This window comes from Oryctolagus cuniculus, chromosome 15 (genome assembly GCF_051225735.1).
Source record: "Oryctolagus cuniculus isolate XC-2025 breed Fujian yellow rabbit chromosome 15, ASM5122573v1, whole genome shotgun sequence".
NCBI classification, from domain to species: domain Eukaryota; kingdom Metazoa; phylum Chordata; class Mammalia; order Lagomorpha; family Leporidae; genus Oryctolagus; species Oryctolagus cuniculus.
In genome coordinates this window covers 28,609,763-28,629,939 of record NC_142881.1, presented here as the reverse complement: position 1 = coordinate 28,629,939, position 20,177 = coordinate 28,609,763, and the positions used below count along the sequence as shown (strand labels likewise).

The following is a 20,177-nucleotide window of genomic DNA, read 5'->3' as shown; positions in this document are numbered from 1 at the left end:
GAGCCATCCTCCACTGCACTCCCGGGCCCCAGCAGAGAGCTGGACTGGAAGAGGAGCAACTGGGACAGAATCTGGTGCCCCAACCAGGACTAGAACCCAGGGTGCTGACGCCACATGCGCCGCCTTGTGTTGTTGTTGTTGTTGTTGTTTCAATTTATTTATTTATTTTTTTTTTTTTAAATTTTTTGACAGGCAGAGTTAGACAGTGAGAGAGAGAGAGACAGAGAGAAAGGTCTTCCTTCTATTGGTTCACCCCCAAAATGGCCTCTATGGCTGGTGCGCTGCGCTGATCCGAAGCCAGGAGCCAAGTGTGCCCTACACCTTTGCAACCTTCTCAGAACCAGGTTCCCTGTCCACACAGGAGCCTGGCTTATTTTCATTGGCTTGGCACACATTATATAGCATGTATTAAGTGACAGGTTGTGTTCTAAGCATGACACAAATGTTAACTCATTTGCTTCTTGTAGTAAGCATACAAGGTAAAGGCTACAGTTATTACCATCCCCATTTCACTGGAAATCAAGGAAATCAAGTCAGAAAGAGACATAGGTCAGGCAGTAGGATTCGAACCCGGGTAGTCTGAGCACATTATTACCTCCTACTAGAGGTACTGCCCCCTAGAGCAGGCGCAGGTGTGCCAGCTTCTCGCTGCCTTTCTTCTCCTGGGTTCTGCTCTGGTCCCAGCAGCCCCACCCCTAAGGAGGGAAGACCCTAAGTCTCCTCGTCCTGGGTTTCGGACCTTCTTGCTCTGACCTTGTAGTTACCTCTTGCCCGAATCCAGCTGCCATCTGTGGGTTCTTGCCAAGTGCCAGCCAGTGGGCTGAGCACTTTTACATCTCTTCATCCTTTTAGTCTTTACCATAATCATACAAAAGGTGGCAAACCTTCATTTTATAAAGAAAAAATGGAGGATCAGAGAGGTTATGTGTGTTGCCTGAGACCACACAGCAGGTGAAGTGGCTGAGGGAGAATTCAAATCCGGTCGTTCAAGCATCCCTGCGTCTGGTCTGTCCGTTACACCGGGCTCCTCTTTGGCTCCTGAAACCTCACCCTTTACCCCAGTCCATTTCTCTGGGCCCTGCTTGCTTTTCTTGAAGTACACAGAGGTGAACTCAAATTCATTTGGTGTAGCTCAGCCCTTCTTCCTGGAAGAAGAGGCAAGTGTCATCTTTACCTTCTGCTTCTGGGAACTGGGAGCCACTCCCTAAGAGAAGCCTAAATAGCTCCTTCCTTTCCTGTTTCGGAGTCCACACCCCTTCGGAGCCCGCCCACCAGGTTCCTACTTCCTGTCTGAGGCTCGGCTTTGAGTTAGAGTGTGGATGATGGGCAGGCTTGGATTGCGATGAACAGACCACACCCCGCAGCACAGGTTTTCGCTCTTCCTACTTCTCCAAGTCCTCTGGGGTGACTCATAGCTCAGGGACCTTTCGGGGAGTGGCTTTTCCCAATCCTGTCGTACAACAACACAAGCCCCAATGCCCTGAGCACGTGCTATGCACACAAAACTCCAGCCAGGGAGAAGAGTGGCCACTCTCCTGGTCCCTGGCAAACTCTGAGATGTCCAATGGCAGCGTCAGCTTTGGAAGCTGTGTTTGGCATGCTGGTTGCTTGTGCGTTTGTGTCTGTATGTCCTGTATGACTACGTGGCCATGTGCATCTGTGAGCCCAGGTGTTTTGGGGGGGAGGGGGTATGGATTTGTGTTTGCATGGTGGACCCAGGACTTCAGCGATGGATTAACACGTTCTGCTCAGGAGCTTGTAGGTGTCTTTTTGAGAGGGAGGTGTTTGTACGTACTCTGAGTTAGTGTTTGTGCACCCACAACATACAAGTTGTATATAAGGGCTGACTGGGAAGGTTTCCCATACTCAGAGCCCTAAGAGAAGATGCAGGAGGGAGACTGGCCAGGAGAGGTAGGGTGGAGAGAAAGAAAAAATAGACCTGAGTCTAACTTAGGAAATCCAGCGCTCCCTGTTTAACCAAAAGGGTGTAGTCCTTAGAAGTGCCCACAGACGGGTGTGCTGCCTTCCACAACGTCACTTGGTGCCCAGGGCAGGAACGGTGCATGGGGGCTGGGGGTTGGGAGTCAGTGTGTGTGGGCCTGACAAGGTCTAGCCCCACATTTAAGGGGCAGGGAATAGGCGATGTAGTAAAGTATTCTCTGTCCCTCGTCCAACAGGCCCTGGGCCCCAGCCTGTCCCCACAGCGCTACGCCCCTCTGAGGCCGGGGCAGCAGGTCTTGGAAGGGCAGTGAGGGTGGCTCTGGGAGGCCTTGCCGGTGCCCCCCGCCCTTCCCTCTGCTCAAAGGCAGAGCAGCCTCCTCCTTCCAGAAGCTGCTCACAGGTTTCGCTGACTTCAGAGGGAGGAAGGGGTGGGGGAGGAGGGGCGGCTGCAAGGTGGGATACCTTTTGCTGAGACTGCAGGCTCCCCAGCCCTCCCTGGCTCCTCATTATGGAGGGCGTGGGCATGAAACCTCCTTTTGCCTGAAGGCCAATGAGAACTCATGGCTCTGTCCGTGACCGGCCAGCACCAGGGCAAAGACTGCAGTAGCAGGCCGCCTTTCTTGACCTTGAGGTCCGGTCTCGCTTTTCGGCTGTGCACATGTCCTTGCTTTCCAGATCTTGTCTATGGCCTCGGCCCTGGCCTCTCAATGGGACCCTGAAGTGGCCTGAGCCAGAGGCACGAAAGGCACCCAGTACGTTCACGTGAGGGGCTCACCCGTGGGGCTGGACCACATTCACTTCCAGAGAGACCCAGAGCAGTGGGGACGACAAACATTTTACACAAAGGTAATGCACCACTAAGAAAGATAGGAGGCTAGTGCCATGGCTCACTAGGCTAATCCTCCACCTGCGGTGCCCGCACACCGGGTTCTAGTCCCAGTTGGGGTGCCGGATTCTGTCCCGGTTGCCCCTCTTCCAGTCCAGCTCTCTGCTGTGGCCCAGGAAGGCAGTGGAGGATGGCCCAAGTGCTTGGGCCCTGCACCTGCATGGGAGACCAGGAGAAGCACCTGGCTCCTGGCTTCAGATCGCCGCAGCGCACTGGCAGTAGCGGCCATTTAGGGGGTGAACCAACAGAAAAGGAAGACCTTTCTCTCTGTCTCCCTCTCTCTCACACTAACTCTGCCTGTCAAAAAAAAAAAAAAAAAAAAAGAAGAAGAAGAAAGAAAGAAAGGAAGGAAGGAAGGAAGGAAGGAAGGAAGGAAGGAAGGAAGGAAGGAAGGAAGGAAACTGGGGGTTGGCACTGTGGCATAGTGGGTAAAGCTGCTGCCTGCAGTGCCAGCATCCCATATGGGCCTCTGTTCAAATCCTGGTTGCTCCACTTGCGATCCAGCTCTCTGCTATGGCCTGGGAAAGCAGTAGAAGATGGCCCAAGTCCTTGGGCCACTGCACCCATGTGGGAGAGCTGGAAGAAGCTCCTGGCTCCTGGCTTTGGATCAGCGCAGCTCCGACTGTTGTGGTCATTCGGGGAGTGAACCAGCAGATGGAAGACCTTTCTCTCTCTCTCTGCTTTTCCTTCTCTCTCTGCGTAACTCTGACTTTCAAGTAAAATAAATCATCTTTAAAAAAAAAAAAAGGAAGATAGGAAACCAGAGACACAGGCATCCCCAGTCCGATCCTGGTTGCTCTGTCGGGCTTCGCAGACACTGTGGGTTCTACAAGCTGAAGGTTTGTGACAGTCCTGCCTCAAGCAAGCACAGCTGCTGCTTTTCCAATAGCTCAGAAGATCTTTGGCATTTATTAGGAATAAAATATTTTAGAAAGTGAGATCTGTATTTTTATAAGATTTTTTTATTTACGTGAGATGTGGGATTACAGAGAGATGGAGAGACAGAGAGAAAGGTCTTCCCTCTGCTGGTTTACTCCCCAAATGGCCGCAACGGCCACGGCTGGGCCTATCTGAAGCCAGGAGCTTCTTCCAGGTCTCCTACACAGTGCAGGGGCCCAAGCACTTGTTCCGTCTCTCTCTCTCTCTCTCTCTTTTTTTTTTTTTTTTTTTTTTTTTTTGACAGACGGAGTGGATAGTGAGAGAGAGAGAGATAGAAAGGTCTTCCTTTTGCCGTTGGTTCACCCTCCAATGGCCACCACGGCTGGCGCGCTGCAGCCGGCGCACTGCACTGATGTGAAGGCAGGAGCCAGGTGCTTCTCCTGGTCTCCCATGGGGTGCAGGGCCCAAGCACTTGGGCCATCCTCCACTGCCTTCCTGGGCCACAGCAGAGAGCTGGCCTGGAAGAGGGGCAACCGGAACAGAATCTGGCGCCCTGACTGGGACTAGAACCCAGTGTGCCGGCACCGCTAGGTGGAGGATTAGCCGGCTGTTCCATCTTCTATTGTTTTCTCAGGCCATGGCAGAGAGATTGGATCAGAAGAGGAGCAGCCAGGATACAAACCAGCACCCGTATAGGATTCTGGAGCCACAGGTGGAGGCTTAGCTCACTAAGCCACAGCACTAGCCCCTGTACTATTTTTTAGACATAATGCTATTGCACACTTAATCAACTGCAGCATTGTGTAAAATAACTTTTACATGCACTGGGAAACCAAACACTTCATGTGACTGGCTTTACTGCCGCAGCCTGGAACCTACCTCCTGGTCTGCCCGCACATACAAGGAACCAGGAACCCTTCCGCGGTTTCACATGTACATCCACCCTGACCGTGGCTTGGGACTTGGAAGGCAGAATCTTGTGCCCCTTTGATGAACAAGAAAAGCAAGGGTCAGCGAAGTCCATGTGTCAGTCCACACTCACCCTCAGAGGCAGCGTGGCTGGAGTTCCAACCCTGGTCTGAAAAGCTAGGGTTTTTGTTTGTTTGTTTGTTTGTTTTTAGTAGTTTTTAAAACTTGTGTGCTATTGGCCACGGGAGGTGGAACTCCTGAATTGTGCCTAGAGAAGGTTAAAGACGCAGAACTTTGAGCTTTTTTTTCTTTTTTTAATAGGAGTAGGAATTTTCTTTGGCAGGGAATGGGTGGGTAGGGGTTGTCAGGGCTTTGCACGCAGGGGATGAAGGGAAAAGGTGTGTTGTATCAGCTGGTACTAAAATGGCTGGTGGAAGCCATCGGTGGGAAGGATGCAAGAGAGGAAGCAGAAAGAAAGTACAGGGCCCTGGGCGCAGGACGCAGGCGCTTGAGTGTCCCCCTGCAGGCGTGTAGACGACAGAGAGCCGGGAACACTTTCTGAGCCAGGGAAGAACACGTCCTGGACACCCCTCAGGGGAGGAAATGGGCCCCTCCCTGCAGTGGGGATTCCGGAGAGAGGGTGGGGCGCCAGCTGGGACTGCACCGTGGCAGAAATAGAAGATAAATGAGGAGGTGAAGGTGTTGAGGAGGCTGCCGGCTTGGGCGAGGCTGCCTCTGCCTCCCGAGAAGGGGCCCCATCAGGAGTCCCCGGGCCTGGCACCCCAGGGGGAGGCCCCCAGCAGGAGGCGGCCATGCTGCGGCCACTCTTACTAAGCACTGGGCTGATCTTCCGGTGGTGTGTGTGTTCCGAGACTCGAGCCTCATTGAGAGGTTATTAATAGGGAGTTTGTCTGGTGTCAGAGCACAGACGTAAACTGCATTAGCATTACCCCATAATCTTATTTAGTAAACGCTCATGCCGTTCCATCTCCTGTAATTGCATTGAGGAGATGCAATATTTATGAAAGGGGAGAGGGGACTGTCACTGCTCATCTCAATGCTGCAGTAAAAGTCCCAGAAATACCGTGCGGGCCGCTGAAGTGTGGCCAGTGGGCAGTGATGGTGCCTTGTGACTAGCGGGTCACCTCCACTGGCCGTCCCCAGCCCACAGCCTCTCCCCTGCATCTCCTCTCCAGAGCCTTGGGCAGCAGTGAAGGGTGTTTGGGCAGAGGCAACAGCCCCTCTCCATTGGTCACTCCTCCTCCCCAGGACATGGTTCCCAGGGGACAGGATGCAAAGACCTCACTGAGCCCTGGTGGGCATGAGGCTCCAGGTCTCCGCTGGCTGCCATCCTCGAGTGGGATTTCTTTTTGCCATTGGCAAACCTGCTCAGAGCTAATATGCCCAGGAGAGACAGAGTGTTGACTTCTCTGCATAACCGGGGGATTTGGCGGAATTGGGGGTTGAAACAGAGATGGCAGCAGGTGGGAGGCAGAGTCAGGGGTCCCCGCCACTGCCACCGTGACACCCAAAGTCCAACACAGCTCAAGTTCTTGTGGAGTGGCAGCCTCACCCCAAGTTCACAATCACAGTCACTAAGGCCCCCCAGGGGTCTAGTTTCAGCAGCTGCTTTACTCCTCCAGTCTGGCCCCAGCTTCTGCCCTGTGGTGGGCAGGGGCACCAGAACCCAGGGCAGCTGAGAACCAGGTAGAGGGCGGGCAGGAGGAGAAGGGCTGCAGACCCTCGCCGCTGTCCCATTAATCACAGCCCCTCGCCGTCCAGTTGGGGATCCTGGGCGCCCCGTGCAGCGCACAGCCCGCGGGACAATGCGATTATTTCCGGGCGGAGAGGCCGCCTCGCCCGCCTCGGGCCGGGGCTCAGGCGGCGGTGCCTCCTTTCCTCAATTCGTCCCTGGGCACCCAACGAGCGCCTGCGGCGGCCAGGAGCGGGTGGCAGAGCGGACGCGGGTGGCGCGCGGGTGGCAGGGCCTGGCCGACCTAATTCAATTAGCTGGGCGGCCGCCGTCTCCTCCGAACTCGGAGCCCGCGGGGGCTTGGGCTCCCGGCAGCTGCTCTTTGTGCTCTAGGCCCATGCATATGGATACAGCTTTGCCCCGCCGCCCTCTCCCACCCTCTGGCACCTGCGGCTCGCCCCGCCCCTTTCGAGGGATCCTGGCCTCTGGGGAAAGTTAGGCAGCGGTGTGGTGGCTTTGGGCCCGCTGTGGCCCTTGGAGCGTGAGATGGACATGGCAGGGCGTTTTCATCCGAGCGGGAGCGCCGGTGCGGGGTGAATGCCCCCGTGGGTCCGCAGGGAAGCGGCGGGGAGCGTCTGTTTGCGCGTGTCCCAGTGACCTGGAGGATCGCTTCCGTACGAAGGCACAGGGTTGTGCTGCGGGAGTCCGGGCGTACCTCTGATGGCGCCTGGGCACGATGCGCGCAGGCGGGCCCGTGAGCTCCGTGGGTTGGCACACAGGCAGGGCCTCCGTGTCCGTGGGCGAGGACGAGCGTGGGCCTGCGCGTCCGTGGGGAGGGGGGCGGGCGCGGGCTCTGCGCCGACGCTTATCTGGAAGGTCGCGGTGGAGGTGCCCTCTGCGCCTCGCGTGCAGTCAGGGCTTCGTGCGGGGCACATCTCACCTGCACCGGTACCGCCACCAATACCGCAGCTTTTCTGATGGAGGAGGAGCCTGATTTAATTCAAACCCGAGCTCCAATTCAACTAATTTATTCGAAGGACGCTTCCAGGCTCTGCCGGGCTTGGGGCAGAAGCAGAAGCCTGGCCCTCTCATCCCGCGGTGGGTCCGAATCTGCAGGGGTTTTCCACTCCAGCGCCGCCCGGCGCGGCTCCTCAGGCTCCTATGGCTTCGGATGTCCGGACTGGGTCCTGAACGCCCCGGACGTCCGTGCGTAACCAGACCTGCTCATGCCAAAACGGCCCGCGCTCCCGGGGGCGACCGCAAGACCGCTGTCTCCACGTCCCTGGGAGGTCTGGTTTCCCCAGCGCGCAGCTCTGCATTCACCTCCTCTGAATCCGATTCCACGACTCCACGCTCCCTGAAGGAACGAGGAATCGCGAGAAATCTGTATCAGTCTGGCCCCACTGGAAATTTTGCCTCATTCCTCGGTTTCACAGCCAGGGTCAGGAGGGAGGAGCCACACATTCGCGGACTGCAGACCTCAAAGGGAGCTCACTAGCTCCCCAAGGCGGTGGCGGCCGTCGGAGGTCTGCCCTTGGCCCCCACCGTTCTCTCTGTTCTCTCTCCCTCTCCCTCCCTTCAGCCCAGGACTTGGCTCCTGGGGTGGCCTCCCCTGGCCCCAAATTCCCTGAAGGGGCACAGTCTTTCCTGGCCAGCAGGATGGACGCCAAGGGCAGGGGAAGTTGGGGCCACCCCATGGCCCTGGGTCCCAGGCAAAGCTGTTGCACTGCTGGGAAACAGAATTTTGAGCACAGGGAGGGTTCTGGGAGATGAACCCAAGGGCAGAGCCAGGGGGGGCGATCTGTCCTGCCCTGAGCCGTCTCTCAGTCCATTTCCATCCCCCCCCTTTCTGGGGTTATGGAACCCCAGGAGGGGATTGGGCAATAAAGATAGAGCGAGTCAAGGACAGCAGGTCCTGACAGGTAGACAGGTGCTGCTGGTGGGACCTGCTGATCTCTGGGGCTGTCAGTAGGGGGCCTGGGGCCCTAGCTGGATGCCCAGAGAAGTAAGGCACTGGTGGGGGTGGGGAGGGTGCTGGCGCAAGAACTTATCTCAGAAGCATCCACCTGCCAGCTCTGACTGCGGGGAGGGTTGCCTGGCCCCTCCACCAGGTGTGGTTGAGCCCTGCCTTCTACCCATTCGGGGTCCCTCCACTGATGGGACAATGGGTGCCTGTTCTGTGTTCACCAGCTCCTCAGTCTCTTACTGTAAGAATGGGGTAGGGGCTCAGGAGCTGGCCCTGGAACACCTGTCCCCGCCCTGAGGAATGACCGAGTTGTTTAGCTGACACAGCCTGATCTGTTCCCTCTCTCTGCTGCCGATCTGGGCTCCTAGAAAGTCTCCACACCCCGGGCTCCATCAGGTTCCAGGGCCCTGGACTAGGTCTCTGAGCCCCTGGCCTCCCTCGGGGAAGGGACAACTTCCTGCCCTCCTGACTGAGACAGGTGGGCAAGCAGAGGGGACACTTTTGGCACCGGGAGCACAGACCCCCCCCAGTGGCCCCTGGCATGGACTGCTAATTACCCACTGGGCATTGCCCATGCAACACTGCATGGCCACAGGCCCACGTGTGGCCACTTTCCTGACACCCTTCCATGGCTGCACACACCCACCCAACTATGACACTCACGGCAGAGGGCTACCCGCAAGCTCTCACATGTGCTCGACACAGAGGCACAGTGGTAGGCACACACAATCATCTTGGTGTGGAAAACACACAGCCACTTGCACGCACACGAACACACACATCCTCACTTGACAAATCCAGTGGTCAAAACGACCCAAACTCCTTGGTCTTCCCCAACACTACTAACACCATGCCTGATACAGAAGTCCACACTCAATAAATATTCATTGAATGCCTCTTAAAATTACTCCTTTGAGGCATGCCCAGGACATCTGCATAGCCCTTTCAACCCTCACTGTCAGGCACACGTTCACATCCAGTGTTCTCCTTGTGGACACACTGTCCCACAAACACAGAGTAATTAAGTTACCACACATACCCCTAAGCTACAGAACAACCCCTGGCCCAGGAGTCCCTGGAGGCGGGGGAGGGAGCTGTGTGAGATCCAAACGGGCCTTCCCCCGGGGCCAAACCCTTCCTTTTCTCCTCCCCCTGGCCCAGCCTCAGTCCCAGCTGCTCCTCTTCTAATTGGAGGCCCTTCTCTATTCTACAAGCGAGGGCGCTGGGGGTGGAGGGATTTGTCAGGTAGCTTCAGGACTGGAGAGAAGATTTTGCAACTCACCTACGTGTGTGCAAAGCCCTTCTGCAAGGGAAGAGCCAAATTCAGGGAGGAGAAAGCAACTGGAATGAGTAGAGTCAGAAAAACAGTACTGGAGTCCATCTCTGCTCCCTGCCCACTTGCAGGGCCCCCATTCTCCCACCTGAAAAAGTGAAGGTAGCAAAAACTACATGAGGGGGGTCTTGGGGGCTGGAAGGAAAGAGCGTTACTGGCACTGAAGGCTCCACAAATGTGTCAGATGCCTTACAAGTCCTGCTTTCCTGCCTCCCTTCTGTTTCCTAACATGGCAACTCTGCAAGGCATGGTGGAAACACAGAAGCTGCTCCGAGTCTGCCTGTGACTCTCCGCCCTTCACAAAAGCTTCCAACCTGCGGGACTGGACTCAGGTAGCACTGCTTCCGGTAGGAGGGGTGGGGCCAGAGCCCAGCAAATCCTGACCCCCTCTGGTCTCAGCTTTCTGAGCAAGTTGTGCCTCTGAACAGCTATGTCATTGTAAGACAAAGGCAGCCAAGGTCAAGAGGACTCACAGAACCCCATCACCTCAGAACTGATTGGGGTAGAAGCTGACTCCACTGAGCAGGAGTGACGGGAGGGAGGAAGTAAGGAAGTCGGGCAGGTTGAAGGCAGAGCACCGTCAGGCTGTCCTTCCCCGGGTTGCTGGATTTTGATGAAAAGAGCTTGACAATCTCGGTGGGCCTCCAGGTAGCTGGGACCTCTGCCATCCTTAGACTGGGGTCACCAGGACAAAGTCTCCTCCTTGGTACCCTGGACAGCGGGTGCCAGATCTGAGGGGTTCAAGAGGTGGGTCAGGCAGGTGCCAAAAGGGTTAGGAGAGGCTAGGTCGGAAAGTCATAGGGAGAGTGGCAAAGAGAAGCCATGAGGCTAACCCAGGAAGGCAGCAGGCAGAGCTGTGGTTAGACAGAAAGGAGCAGGGCCAGTGGGCCCTGGCCTAAAAGGAAGCTGCATCACCCCCTCGTTTTCAGCCTTGTATGGGGAAAACCGTGTAGGTTTTGGGATGCCAGACTAATCCTCCCTTTGGGACTTTAGTCAAGTTTATTCGCCTCATGGAATCTCAATTTTCCTTTTTTCTTTTTTTAATGAAATCTAATTCATAGGTCACAAGATTCAACCCTTAAAATGTACAGTTCAGTTGTGTGCAGCATATTCACAAAGTTATGTAACCATCACCACTATAAGGTGCCAGGATATCTTCATCACTCCAAAAAGAAACTTTGTACCCATTAGAAGTCATTTCTAAATCCACCCTTCCTCCACTCCTGGCTACCACTAATCTGCTTTCTGTCCCCATGCATTTGTCTCTTTTGTACATTTCACATAAATGGAATCGTGCAACGTGTGGCCTTCTGTGCCTGGCTTTTTTCACTTAACCTAATATTTCCTAGGTCTATCTACGTTGTAGTGTGAGCAGCACTTCCTTTCCATTCCTTTTTTATTGCTGAGTAATATTCCATTGCATAGATATACCACATAGTGTTTATCCATTCATCAGTTGATGGACATTTGAATTGTCTCCACTTTGGGTTAGCATCAATAATACTGCCATGGACATTCATTTCACTTGCTGAATAATAAAATACTGAGACATTTCTTTTAACTTCTCAGGGTTGTTGGGGTTCTTAAATGAGATGTGAGGTATGGCTCTTGTAGCTTCTCAGTAAATGTTTATGTTTATTTCTGCTTTAGTTCACCCAAGAGCAGTGACAGGAAAGAGATGCAGGCTCCAACTACTTGCAAAGTTATGGAACCTCCTGGGTGGATGTGTAAAACTTGCCTTGGGTGGGCAGGAGGGGGGATCAGCAAGGGAGTGGACCGCTCATCTCTGCTTAGCGGTTGCCAACAACTTCCAAGCTCACATCTGGTGTTGCCTTGGGAGGCACTGGTCGGCCTGGCTGGAGCTCAGTTAAGGTTTCCCCACTATGGACGAGCTTTCAACCAGTAGCCAGGTTTCCAGGCTAGCACATAACAGCCAGTTACATGCAGCCCCTGCATCTAGATTATACCAACTGTAGCCTCTTAGAAATGTGGCTTCCCCCTTGGGGGCCGGCACTGTGGTACAGTGGGTAGATGCCCTGGCCTGAAGTGCCGACATCCCATGTGGGCGCCGGTTCTGGTTCCGGCTGCTCCTCTTCCAATCCGGCTCTCTGCTATGGCCTGGGAAAGCAGTAGAAGATGGCCCAAGTCCTTGGGCCCCTGCACCCGCGTAGGAGACCCGGAAGAGGCTCCTGGCTCCTGGCTTCAGATCAGCGCAGCTCTGGCTGTTGTGGCCATTTGGGGAGTGAACCATCGGATGGAAGACCTCTCTCTCTGCCTCTCCTCTCTCTGTGTAACTCTGACTTTCAAATAAATAAATAAATCTTAAAAAAAAAAAAAAAAGAAATGTGGCTTCCCTCACCTATGAAGTGGGCTGGGATTCACCGCAGAGGGTCGGGCCGCAATGCCCAGCGCCCATACTCTTCTTGGCAGACTTAGACTCCTCCCGCTTACTGAATCCTTTGTCTGACCCTCTCTACAGAACAGTGAGGCCCAGGAGGCCAGGAACTTTTCTGAGCCACACTGCTGGGTCTCCAGTGCCCCGCACAGTGCCTGATATGCAGGAAGGACCCCCAAACAAACCCACGATGAGCATATGTTGTTGGCTGGGCCAGTATTTCGCAGCTAGGGACAGAAAATAAGCCACTTCCTGCCTCCAAGGGGATCTCCAAAACGGAGGTGGCAGACCCAAGGAAAGCAGCACATAGATCCCATGGAGATCACCAGGAACCCCCCCCCCCCCCTCGCATCCCAGCATCTGGCCTGGTAGGGAGGTGGCAGCTGAGGCCGAGCCCCTGTGCTGTAACCTGTGCCTTTCCCAGAGAGCCTCCCTAGGAGGGAGAAGGGCAGGGGAGGAAGCAGAGAAAGGGAGTTTCCTCCTTCTCTCTTGGGCTCTCAGCCAGGCCGCCATAGGCAGAACTTTGAAAAGGCCTAAATTTGTCCTGGACATACTTCCCTCGCTCTGGTCCCCCTCCCAAGATTCCAAAAGCAAGAGAGACACTCCTTCCCTCAGCACAGTCCAAATGCTTCAGGCCTGGAGGAGCCCACCCTGGGCCTAGTGGCGAGGTGGCGAGCAATCTGGTCGCGTTCACTCAAGCACTGTGACTTGCTTCTCCAAGCATCTATTTATTTAAAAGGGGCCCCCGACCCACTCCATCTGCGCCTGCCTTTCAGGAAGTCGGCCCTTCCTCAGTTTCTCTCCGGAGGCTGGAGGCTGCGTTGGGGTGGTCATTGACTTTGTAACAACACACAGCCAGTCGTTCCGGGGCCTGTGTTTCAAAGGACAAGCCTGGACTCACCGTCCTGCCTCGGGGCCTGGGCTCCATACCTGGGGAGCAGACAGTCTTCTACTTCTTAACAAGCCGGACTTGAAATTGAGAGTAAATCGCCTGGTTGAGTGACAGGTGTTTCCTCGTCAGCCCTGGGGGAGATTTTCCAGTTGGGCAGGGACACCCTTTCCCCAGGGGCCGGGTGGGCTGGCCTCCTTTGGTCCAGTTCAAACTAAGGGGCGGCTCCTGCCAGGTGGGGGGCGGCAGAGAGCTCTGTCTTCCCCCTCCTAGAGTCCCTCGGTCGGTAGGTCTCCAGGAATGGCCGCTTCCTGTTCCTTTCCTTTCGCCTTAGAAGCCTCTCAAGATTTCCTCAGCTCTCTCTTCGCGAACTACTCCGGAGCCTTGGTCTCCGTCCCTCCGTCTCTGGCTCCGGCATCTGTCTCGGCTCCTGGCCTCCCTCTCCCCCTCCCCCCTCCCCCGCGCTGTCATTCACCCCGCTCCTCTCTGCGCACAGCCAATGGAGAGACCCGGCCGAAACGGCGAGGCTCGCTCGCACCGGGCTTTTTCGCCCGGTGATTGATGTCCCAGAGTCAACAGCGAGCGAGCAGCCGGAGAGGGGAAGGAGAAGCCGGAGAGGGAAAGAATACGGCGCCCCCCTCTCTCCCTCCCCTCCCCCTACTTTAGTCCTTCTGCGCACTTCGCCTCCGAGTCTCGGCGCAGCCAGGAGCCGCTGTCGCCTCGAGACCCGCTCGGTGCCCCCCAGAACCCAGCACAGCGAGCGCCGCTGCCCGGGCCCCCCGTGGGGCCAGGGCCCCGGCCGGGCCGGCATGGAGCACCTGGGTCCGCACCACCTCCACCCGGGCCATGCGGAGCCCATCAGCTTCGGCATCGACCAGATCCTCAATAGCCCGGACCAGGGCGGCTGCATGGGGCCCGCCTCTCGCCTCCAGGACGGAGAATACGGCCTTGGCTGTTTGGTCGGAGGCGCCTACACTTACGGCGGCGGGGGCGCCTCGGGTGGAGCAGGGGCCGGGGGCGCGGGGGCCTACGGCGCGGGCGGCCCGGGCGGCTCCGGCGGCCCAGCGGGCGGCGGAGGCGCCTGCAGCATGGGCCCTCTGGCCGGCTCCTACAACGTGAACATGGCCTTGGCGGGCGGCCCCGGTCCCGGCGGAGGCGGCGGCGGCGGCGGCGGAGGTGGCAGCGGCGGCGGCGGGGCGCTGAGCGCCGCGGGAGTGATCCGAGTGCCTGCTCACAGGCCGCTAGCGGGAGCCGTGGCCCACCCCCAGCCCCTGGCCACCGGTTTGCCCACCGTGCCCTCTGTGCCTGCTGTGCCGGGCGTCAACAACCTCACCGGCCTCACCTTCCCATGGATGGAGAGTAACCGCAGATACACAAAGGACAGGTTCACAGGTGAGTCCGGCCCGTGCGTGCTGCGCCTGGCCGCGGCCCCGGCTCTTCGCTGTCCTCGGGTCGATGGTTCCTGGCAACCCGCTCTGTGCGCGCGGAGCCGCCCCGCACCCTTCCGCCTCGCTGCCCACCTGGTTCTATGATCCCAGAAGGGCTGTGCTAGAAGAGGTCTCCCAGACTGCTCCCCCCACCCCACCCCGCGCTCCCGCAGGACCCCCGCTAGGAGCAGCTCCTCTCCCTTGTCCCCTCTCCCCTCTGGGGGTCCTTGGCCCAGTCAGGCAGAGGGACTCAGCACTACCTTCGGCCAGCATTTGGGGCTTCAGAATCAGTCTCCTGTGAACAAACTGTTTCTTCAGTCCAGGGCTGCCTAGAATCAAACATAGGAATAGAGCAGGTTCCTGGTTCCCGTCCCCTACACACACACACTTAAACACACACACACACACACACACACACACTCCTCACGCTCGGAGCTCCGGCCGGCCCCGGAGTGCTGCCGAGCCCGCGTACAGCGACAGCAGAGCTTGGCGGGCCCTTCCTCCGGGACTGCCAGCTTCGTCTGGCTGGGTGGCAGCGCAGGGCTAAGTCGCCGGGACAGCTCCTTCCCCATTTTCCTTCTGTCCCCACTGGGAGTCCCCCCACACCGCGGGGCCGGCCCTATTATCTCTGAGGTGAATGATGCACCCGCCCGGGCCATGGACTCCCGGGACCATTACGCACTAGGCGGCGGCTGCCGGCGGCCGCGCTCACCGCTCCACGCCGGCTCCCTCCGCTGCCGCTTCCGCTCTTGACACCTTGCTCTCGCCCCTGCGCAGCCCCCTTCCCCTTCTCGCTCCCTGCGCTGTGACCCTTAGTGTTCCTTAATCCTCCCACCTGGCCCAGGCCCCCAGAAAGCTGCTTGAGTTGAGCCTGAATTTCTCCAGCCTTGCCTTAGAAGAGGTAAGAGGCACAGGCCCTGCCGGCGGCCGCTGGGATTCCCAGGAGGCCCAGGCTCCAGGGCCCAACAGAAGAGGGGGTGGAGCAGACAGGCGAGGAGGGAGAAGCATGGAGCCAGACACCGGGCTGAGTGACCACCCCCCCCCCCAAGCGTCTCCCCCAGGCCTCTGCTCCTATTCCAGGCAGCACAGACTGAGAGACTGCTTGCTGCTTGCTCCTGGAGCTCCTGTCGGGTGGGGGGTAGGGGTCCTGAGGCAGCAGGCACCGCAGCTGGTGGGTGATGGGTCTGCAGGAAGGCCCTTGGGCAAGGAGCCCCAGTGCTCCTCCTCAGGCCATTTCAGGCCTGGGGAGGCAAGGCTGTGCCGAGCCTTGGTCCCCAGTCTGCGGGGAGTTGCAGTTTCCCTTGGGGAGCCACAGCGGGCCCTGATCCTGGTTCATACATGAAGGAGGTCCTGGGGCAGTAGCCCATTGGCCTGTGTGCTCGTGCGGGTGTGTGCTGGCCTGTTGGTGTGCGTGCCTGTTGTGTCCGCTTGTGCTGCGGTGGCATGGACGCTCAGGTCAGGACCGAGTCATGGGCCTCCACTAAGCTGGGCCTCACAGTTGGGCCCTTGCTCTGAGCCCGGAGGTCTGGGGCTGCCTGGAGCAGCGACCTTTAGCTCCTTAGATTAACCGGGTTGGGGAGAAGGCAAGGAGGTGTGGGGCTCCCAAGAGCCCGGGGCTAGGGAGGCCTCGGTGGTGGTGGTGGTGGCGGTGGTGGTGGCGGTGGCGTTGGCCTGGCGGGCGGGAGGGAGCCAGTTCCCGCCCGGGGCTCAGTGCTGAGGACTGCCGGGAGGACCGTGGCTCCTCACGTAGGGTCCTGCTGCGTGCTCGCTGCTCGCGGGGTGTTGGGCCTGGGACGCCTCCTGACGCTCTGCCGCTTGCCTCTGCCGTCTGTCTGTCTCCCGCTCCAGTGGCCCTCTCACCCTTCACTGTAACACGCCGTATAGGTCACCCCTACCAGAATCGGACGCCCCCCAAGAAGAAGAAGCCCCGCACATCCTTCACGCGCCTGCAGATCTGCGAGCTGGAGAAGCGCTTCCACCGCCAGAAGTACCTGGCCTCCGCCGAGCGTGCCGCCCTGGCCAAGGCGCTCAAAATGACCGACGCACAGGTCAAAACTTGGTTTCAGAACCGGAGGACAAAGTGGAGGTGAGCACGCAGGGCATCCCAGCCGCGGGCGGTGCAGTCTCCTAGCAGCTCAAACCCCGCCACCAGCGTCAGACTGGTTCTGGGGTGCGGGCTTCTGCTGGTAACCTCACTGGGGCTGTGGAGCCTCAGCTGTGTTTTCTGGGTGGCTTCAAGGCTTTCTGGACCGCGCTCTATGCCCGCATGAACACGGCCAGTCTCCTTGGCGCCTGGGCAGACACGCTAGAACGGGGTTAGGAAACTATGTATGTGCGAGGCGGGCTTCCGGGCTCAGCGGATCCTCAGGGCTTTTTGTTGGTGCAAACTGTTGCTTATGCAAAGGGGGACCTCCTCTGCCCGAGACTGGAGGCAGAACTACCCACACATTGTTTCTGCACTCCAGCCAGACTCCTGGCCATGTCTGGGGCCCCAGACCGCGGGCTGGGCCCGGCTGACTGCCTGGTCCCCAGACGCACGGCCTCTGTGCAGTGGGTCCCGCCCTGGAAGGGGAAAATCAATCGGCGCCGGCTGTGGCGGGGTTTTGCAGGTCCCACTGCAAGGGGGATCAATTAGGAGCAGATGGGTGTGTGTGAGAAAGAGAGACATTTTCCCTCCTGCTGTCACACACGGACAGGCGCACACTACCCACGTTGTTTCCCATGCACATGCGTGGAGCTCTGGTTTTCCCTCTCCTGTCTACACCCCCCCCCCCACACACACGGACACTCTCTCTCCAGCTGCACCTCCCGCACCTCTGCACCCTCCCGTCCATCTGGCCTGATTTCCCTGCACACTGGCTGCCCTGCCGGGAGTTTCTCGCTAGCTCAAGCCCTGGGTGGGGGAGCTTGAGAGAGTCTGGATGAGGTTGGCGGCGCCGCGCCGGGCGGGCCTGGGGCGGGAGGAAGGAATTGGAGTTTCCTCTTTTTCTGAATGAAGGCGAGGAATCTGCCCGGGATTCCGCCTTAGGGGCCACAAAGGAAGCCCTGGCCCCAGCCGGCTCCCCACCAACATTCCTGCAGCTGGGGAAGGGGTAGGAGACAAGGCTGCAAACCTCTGGAAGCTGGGGGGGAGCAGGGGCTAGGGGGTGGGGGGCCCCAGCCTTTCCAGAGCCTGCTGTGGGCAGGCCCCCTAGGGAGTGGGGTGGGGGGGCCCAGGAAGACCCAGGCCTGCAGAGAGAAACCAAAAGACAAGGGAGGAGGACAAAAGTAGACACCCCCGTTCCAGGGGGGTAAGGATCGAGAGAATTCGTTTGTAAGCAAGAAAGCAATGGCTGGCTGAAACCGGTTGCCAGTTTTGTTTTCAAGAATTCCCTGATTTCAGAGGGAACCAGGGGGGGTTTAGGGAGGAGGGAAAACAAGGGTGAGACACAAAGGGAGGAAACATTTAGGCAGTTGGAATAGCAGAGAGGGGAAGAGGAGACAGCGTGGATACACAGAAAAGTCAAGACGGGCGGCTCGGAGGATGCCCTCCGGGCTTCGCGCGGCTTCATCGATCGCCTACAAATTGCTTCTGGAGGCCCCGGGGACTCCCATTAGGTCTGTCCACCTTAGAGACAGACGTTTGATCTCGGTTGACAGGGGTGGAGGGGCGGCATTAAATGGAGTGAGTCATCGCCTCCCCGGGCCGCCACGGAGGAAGCCTGCCAGTCCGGCGGGAGCTCGGTGCGGGTGGCGGGAGGCCAGGGAGAGGCCCGCGGGCTGAAGGGAGAGGAGTCCGGTAGGGCAGATCGCGTGGTGTCCGTGGCCCTCGCCTCTCTGCCTTGTGCTCGCGGGGTGGGTGAGGCCCTTTGTACTTGGGTCCCGCTTGGTCTCCCAAGGGGCGCGGACGAGGCGAGGTGCCAGCCTACCGCGGTGTGGGCGCTGCGCGCAGCCCGGGAGTCCCAGCCACCCGGGCCTAGCGGATTTTCCTACTGCTCCTCCGCGATACTTCGCCTACACCCGCTTTGGGGTTCCCAGCCCTTGTCGGAGTTAAGCCGCTGGAGGGAAGCGAATGCGTTAAAGGGGCCCAAAGTGGAGCCAGCATTCGCCCGCGCGGCCTCCCGGGAGCCCGCGCACGCGCGGGAGCCAGGTCGGTGCCCTGGTGGATAACAGCTTCTTCCCGGGGCAGGCGACAGACCGCGGAGGAGCGCGAGGCCGAGAGGCAGCAGGCGAACCGCATCCTCCTGCAGCTGCAGCAGGAGGCCTTCCAGAAGAGCCTGGCGCAGCCGCTGCCCGCCGACCCCCTGTGCGTGCACAACTCGTCGCTCTTCGCCCTGCAGAACCTGCAGCCGTGGTCTGACGACTCGACCAAGATCACCAGCGTCACGTCCGTGGCGTCGGCCTGCGAGTGAGCCTGCCCGCGTCGCACCGGTGGAGGGTCGCCGGGGCCAGGCTGAGAGCCAGGACTCTTCCCCCACCCCTCCTCGCCTCGGACTGCGAGCGGGAGCACAATGCCCCGCGCCCCAGCCCGCTCGAGGCGACACTGCGCTCCCTTTTGTGGAAGGGAAGACGGGAGCGATCGGGACAGGGACGCGCGACCCCCTCCCGGAAGCCGATGAGGCTCCATGCTCACTGGAACTGTTCAGAGCCCTCCCAGTTTGTCTATTTCGTTTTATTCTGGTTTTTAACATGGAACAGAGAGGCAGGGAGGTGGAGGAGGAAGAGCTTACGGGATCCCAGACCCACCATCTGAATGCGCCCTGGGAAACCCCTCCTCATCACACACAAGGACACCCAAAGGCACACAGGGAGGTGATGTCACAGTCCATCCTGGTGTCACCCCCATAGGCACACACAGGGACTAGGGCAGAGTGTCCAGTACACACTTCATCATAGCATTCACACCCTTGATCCTCACCATCAGGCACTGGCCAGGGGTGACCAAGACCGGCTTCTAATGGCGTGGCACTCCCTCTCCCCCCACCCCACCCCCCCAACACAAGGCCAGGTGGCACGGTGACACCCCAGCCAGGCCCCCAGCCCGTATCACAGCCAGCCGCACCCAGGTACGCACAGCCGGATTTTCACCAGACTCAAACCATCTCTCCAGAGCCTGTGGGGAGGGGGGAGGGAGGGGAAGAGTTAAGTTATGCACTTATAAGGTGTTTTCTGTGTAACCATTTTATAAAGTGCTTGTGTAATTTATGTGGAAAAAATAATAAAACCCTCCGGATCGGGAGTCAGGACAGCCTGCTCCTTGATGAGCCCAGCGCCTGAGAGCTACTTGGGTTTGGTGCAAACTGGGGCTTTGGGAGCAGCTGTTGGTATCTGAACCTGAGGGACACGTTGGAGGGGCAGAGCCCTCAGGCACTGGAGAGAGGAGAGCAGAGAAAGACGGAGAAAGATAGAGGAGAGGCGGGCGAGCCAGGTGCTGCTGTGATTGCTGGTGCTCGGGAGGACGAGAGGACGCCTGTCTTTGGGTGTGAGATTGTGTGTCTGTGACCCTGTGGGCAATTTGTTACTCATCGTGAATGTTTGTAATGGTGTGTAAGCGTGCTTTCATTTTTCTTGCATGTGAATGCTTGTTTCTGCTTAATGGCAAACCGAAACTATCATTGCACACGCAGGCTTATAATGGAAAGTGTGTGTGACCCCGTGTGCAGAAGTGGCTGGGTAATAGTGTGCTCACCCGTTTTGGTGGTTGAGTATGAATTGTGTTACTTGTGAGTATGAATTAGTTTTTCTTTGTGGTTATTTTTGCATTAAATGCATGGGTGTTGTGATTGTGTATCATCTATGTAATTGTGTGTGAGATGAAATTACATGTGAGCTGTGTGTTTTAACTGTACAGCGTATGCTTGCATGGGACAGTGTGTAGCC

At 58.0% G+C, this 20,177-nt stretch overlaps 1 protein-coding gene across 2 annotated transcripts; it reads left to right on the top strand.

Moving 5' to 3' along the window:
- Window positions 1–12,713: 12,713 nt before the first annotated feature.
- Window positions 12,714–19,536, top strand: TLX1 (T cell leukemia homeobox 1). 2 transcript variants are annotated; one of them, XM_089314063.1, is made up of 3 exons: window positions 12,714–14,283; window positions 16,167–16,404; window positions 18,487–19,536. In XM_089314063.1, the coding sequence occupies exons 1-3, from the start codon at window positions 13,701–13,703 to the stop codon at window positions 18,707–18,709; spliced, it is 1,044 nt and encodes a 347-aa protein (XP_089170189.1). In that variant the 5' UTR covers window positions 12,714–13,700; the 3' UTR covers window positions 18,710–19,536. The 2 variants fall into 2 exon arrangements, with proteins under 2 accessions (XP_089170189.1, XP_002718710.1); XM_002718664.5 differs by having other exon boundaries at window positions 12,718–14,283; window positions 16,203–16,404.
- The last annotated feature ends 641 nt before the right edge of the window (window positions 19,537–20,177 follow it).

What these genes read in the sequence shown, in the direction of transcription:
- TLX1 (XM_089314063.1), top strand. Translation starts at nt 13,701, where the DNA reads ATGGAGCACCTGGGTCCGCACCACCTCCACCCGGGCCATGCGGAGCCC. An exon ending in CACAAAGGACAGGTTCACAG is followed by an intron (nt 14,284 to 16,166) that starts GTGAGTCCGGCC and finishes CTCCCGCTCCAG; the next exon opens with TGGCCCTCTCACCCTTCACT. An exon ending in AACCGGAGGACAAAGTGGAG is followed by an intron (nt 16,405 to 18,486) that starts GTGAGCACGCAG and finishes TTCCCGGGGCAG; the next exon opens with GCGACAGACCGCGGAGGAGC.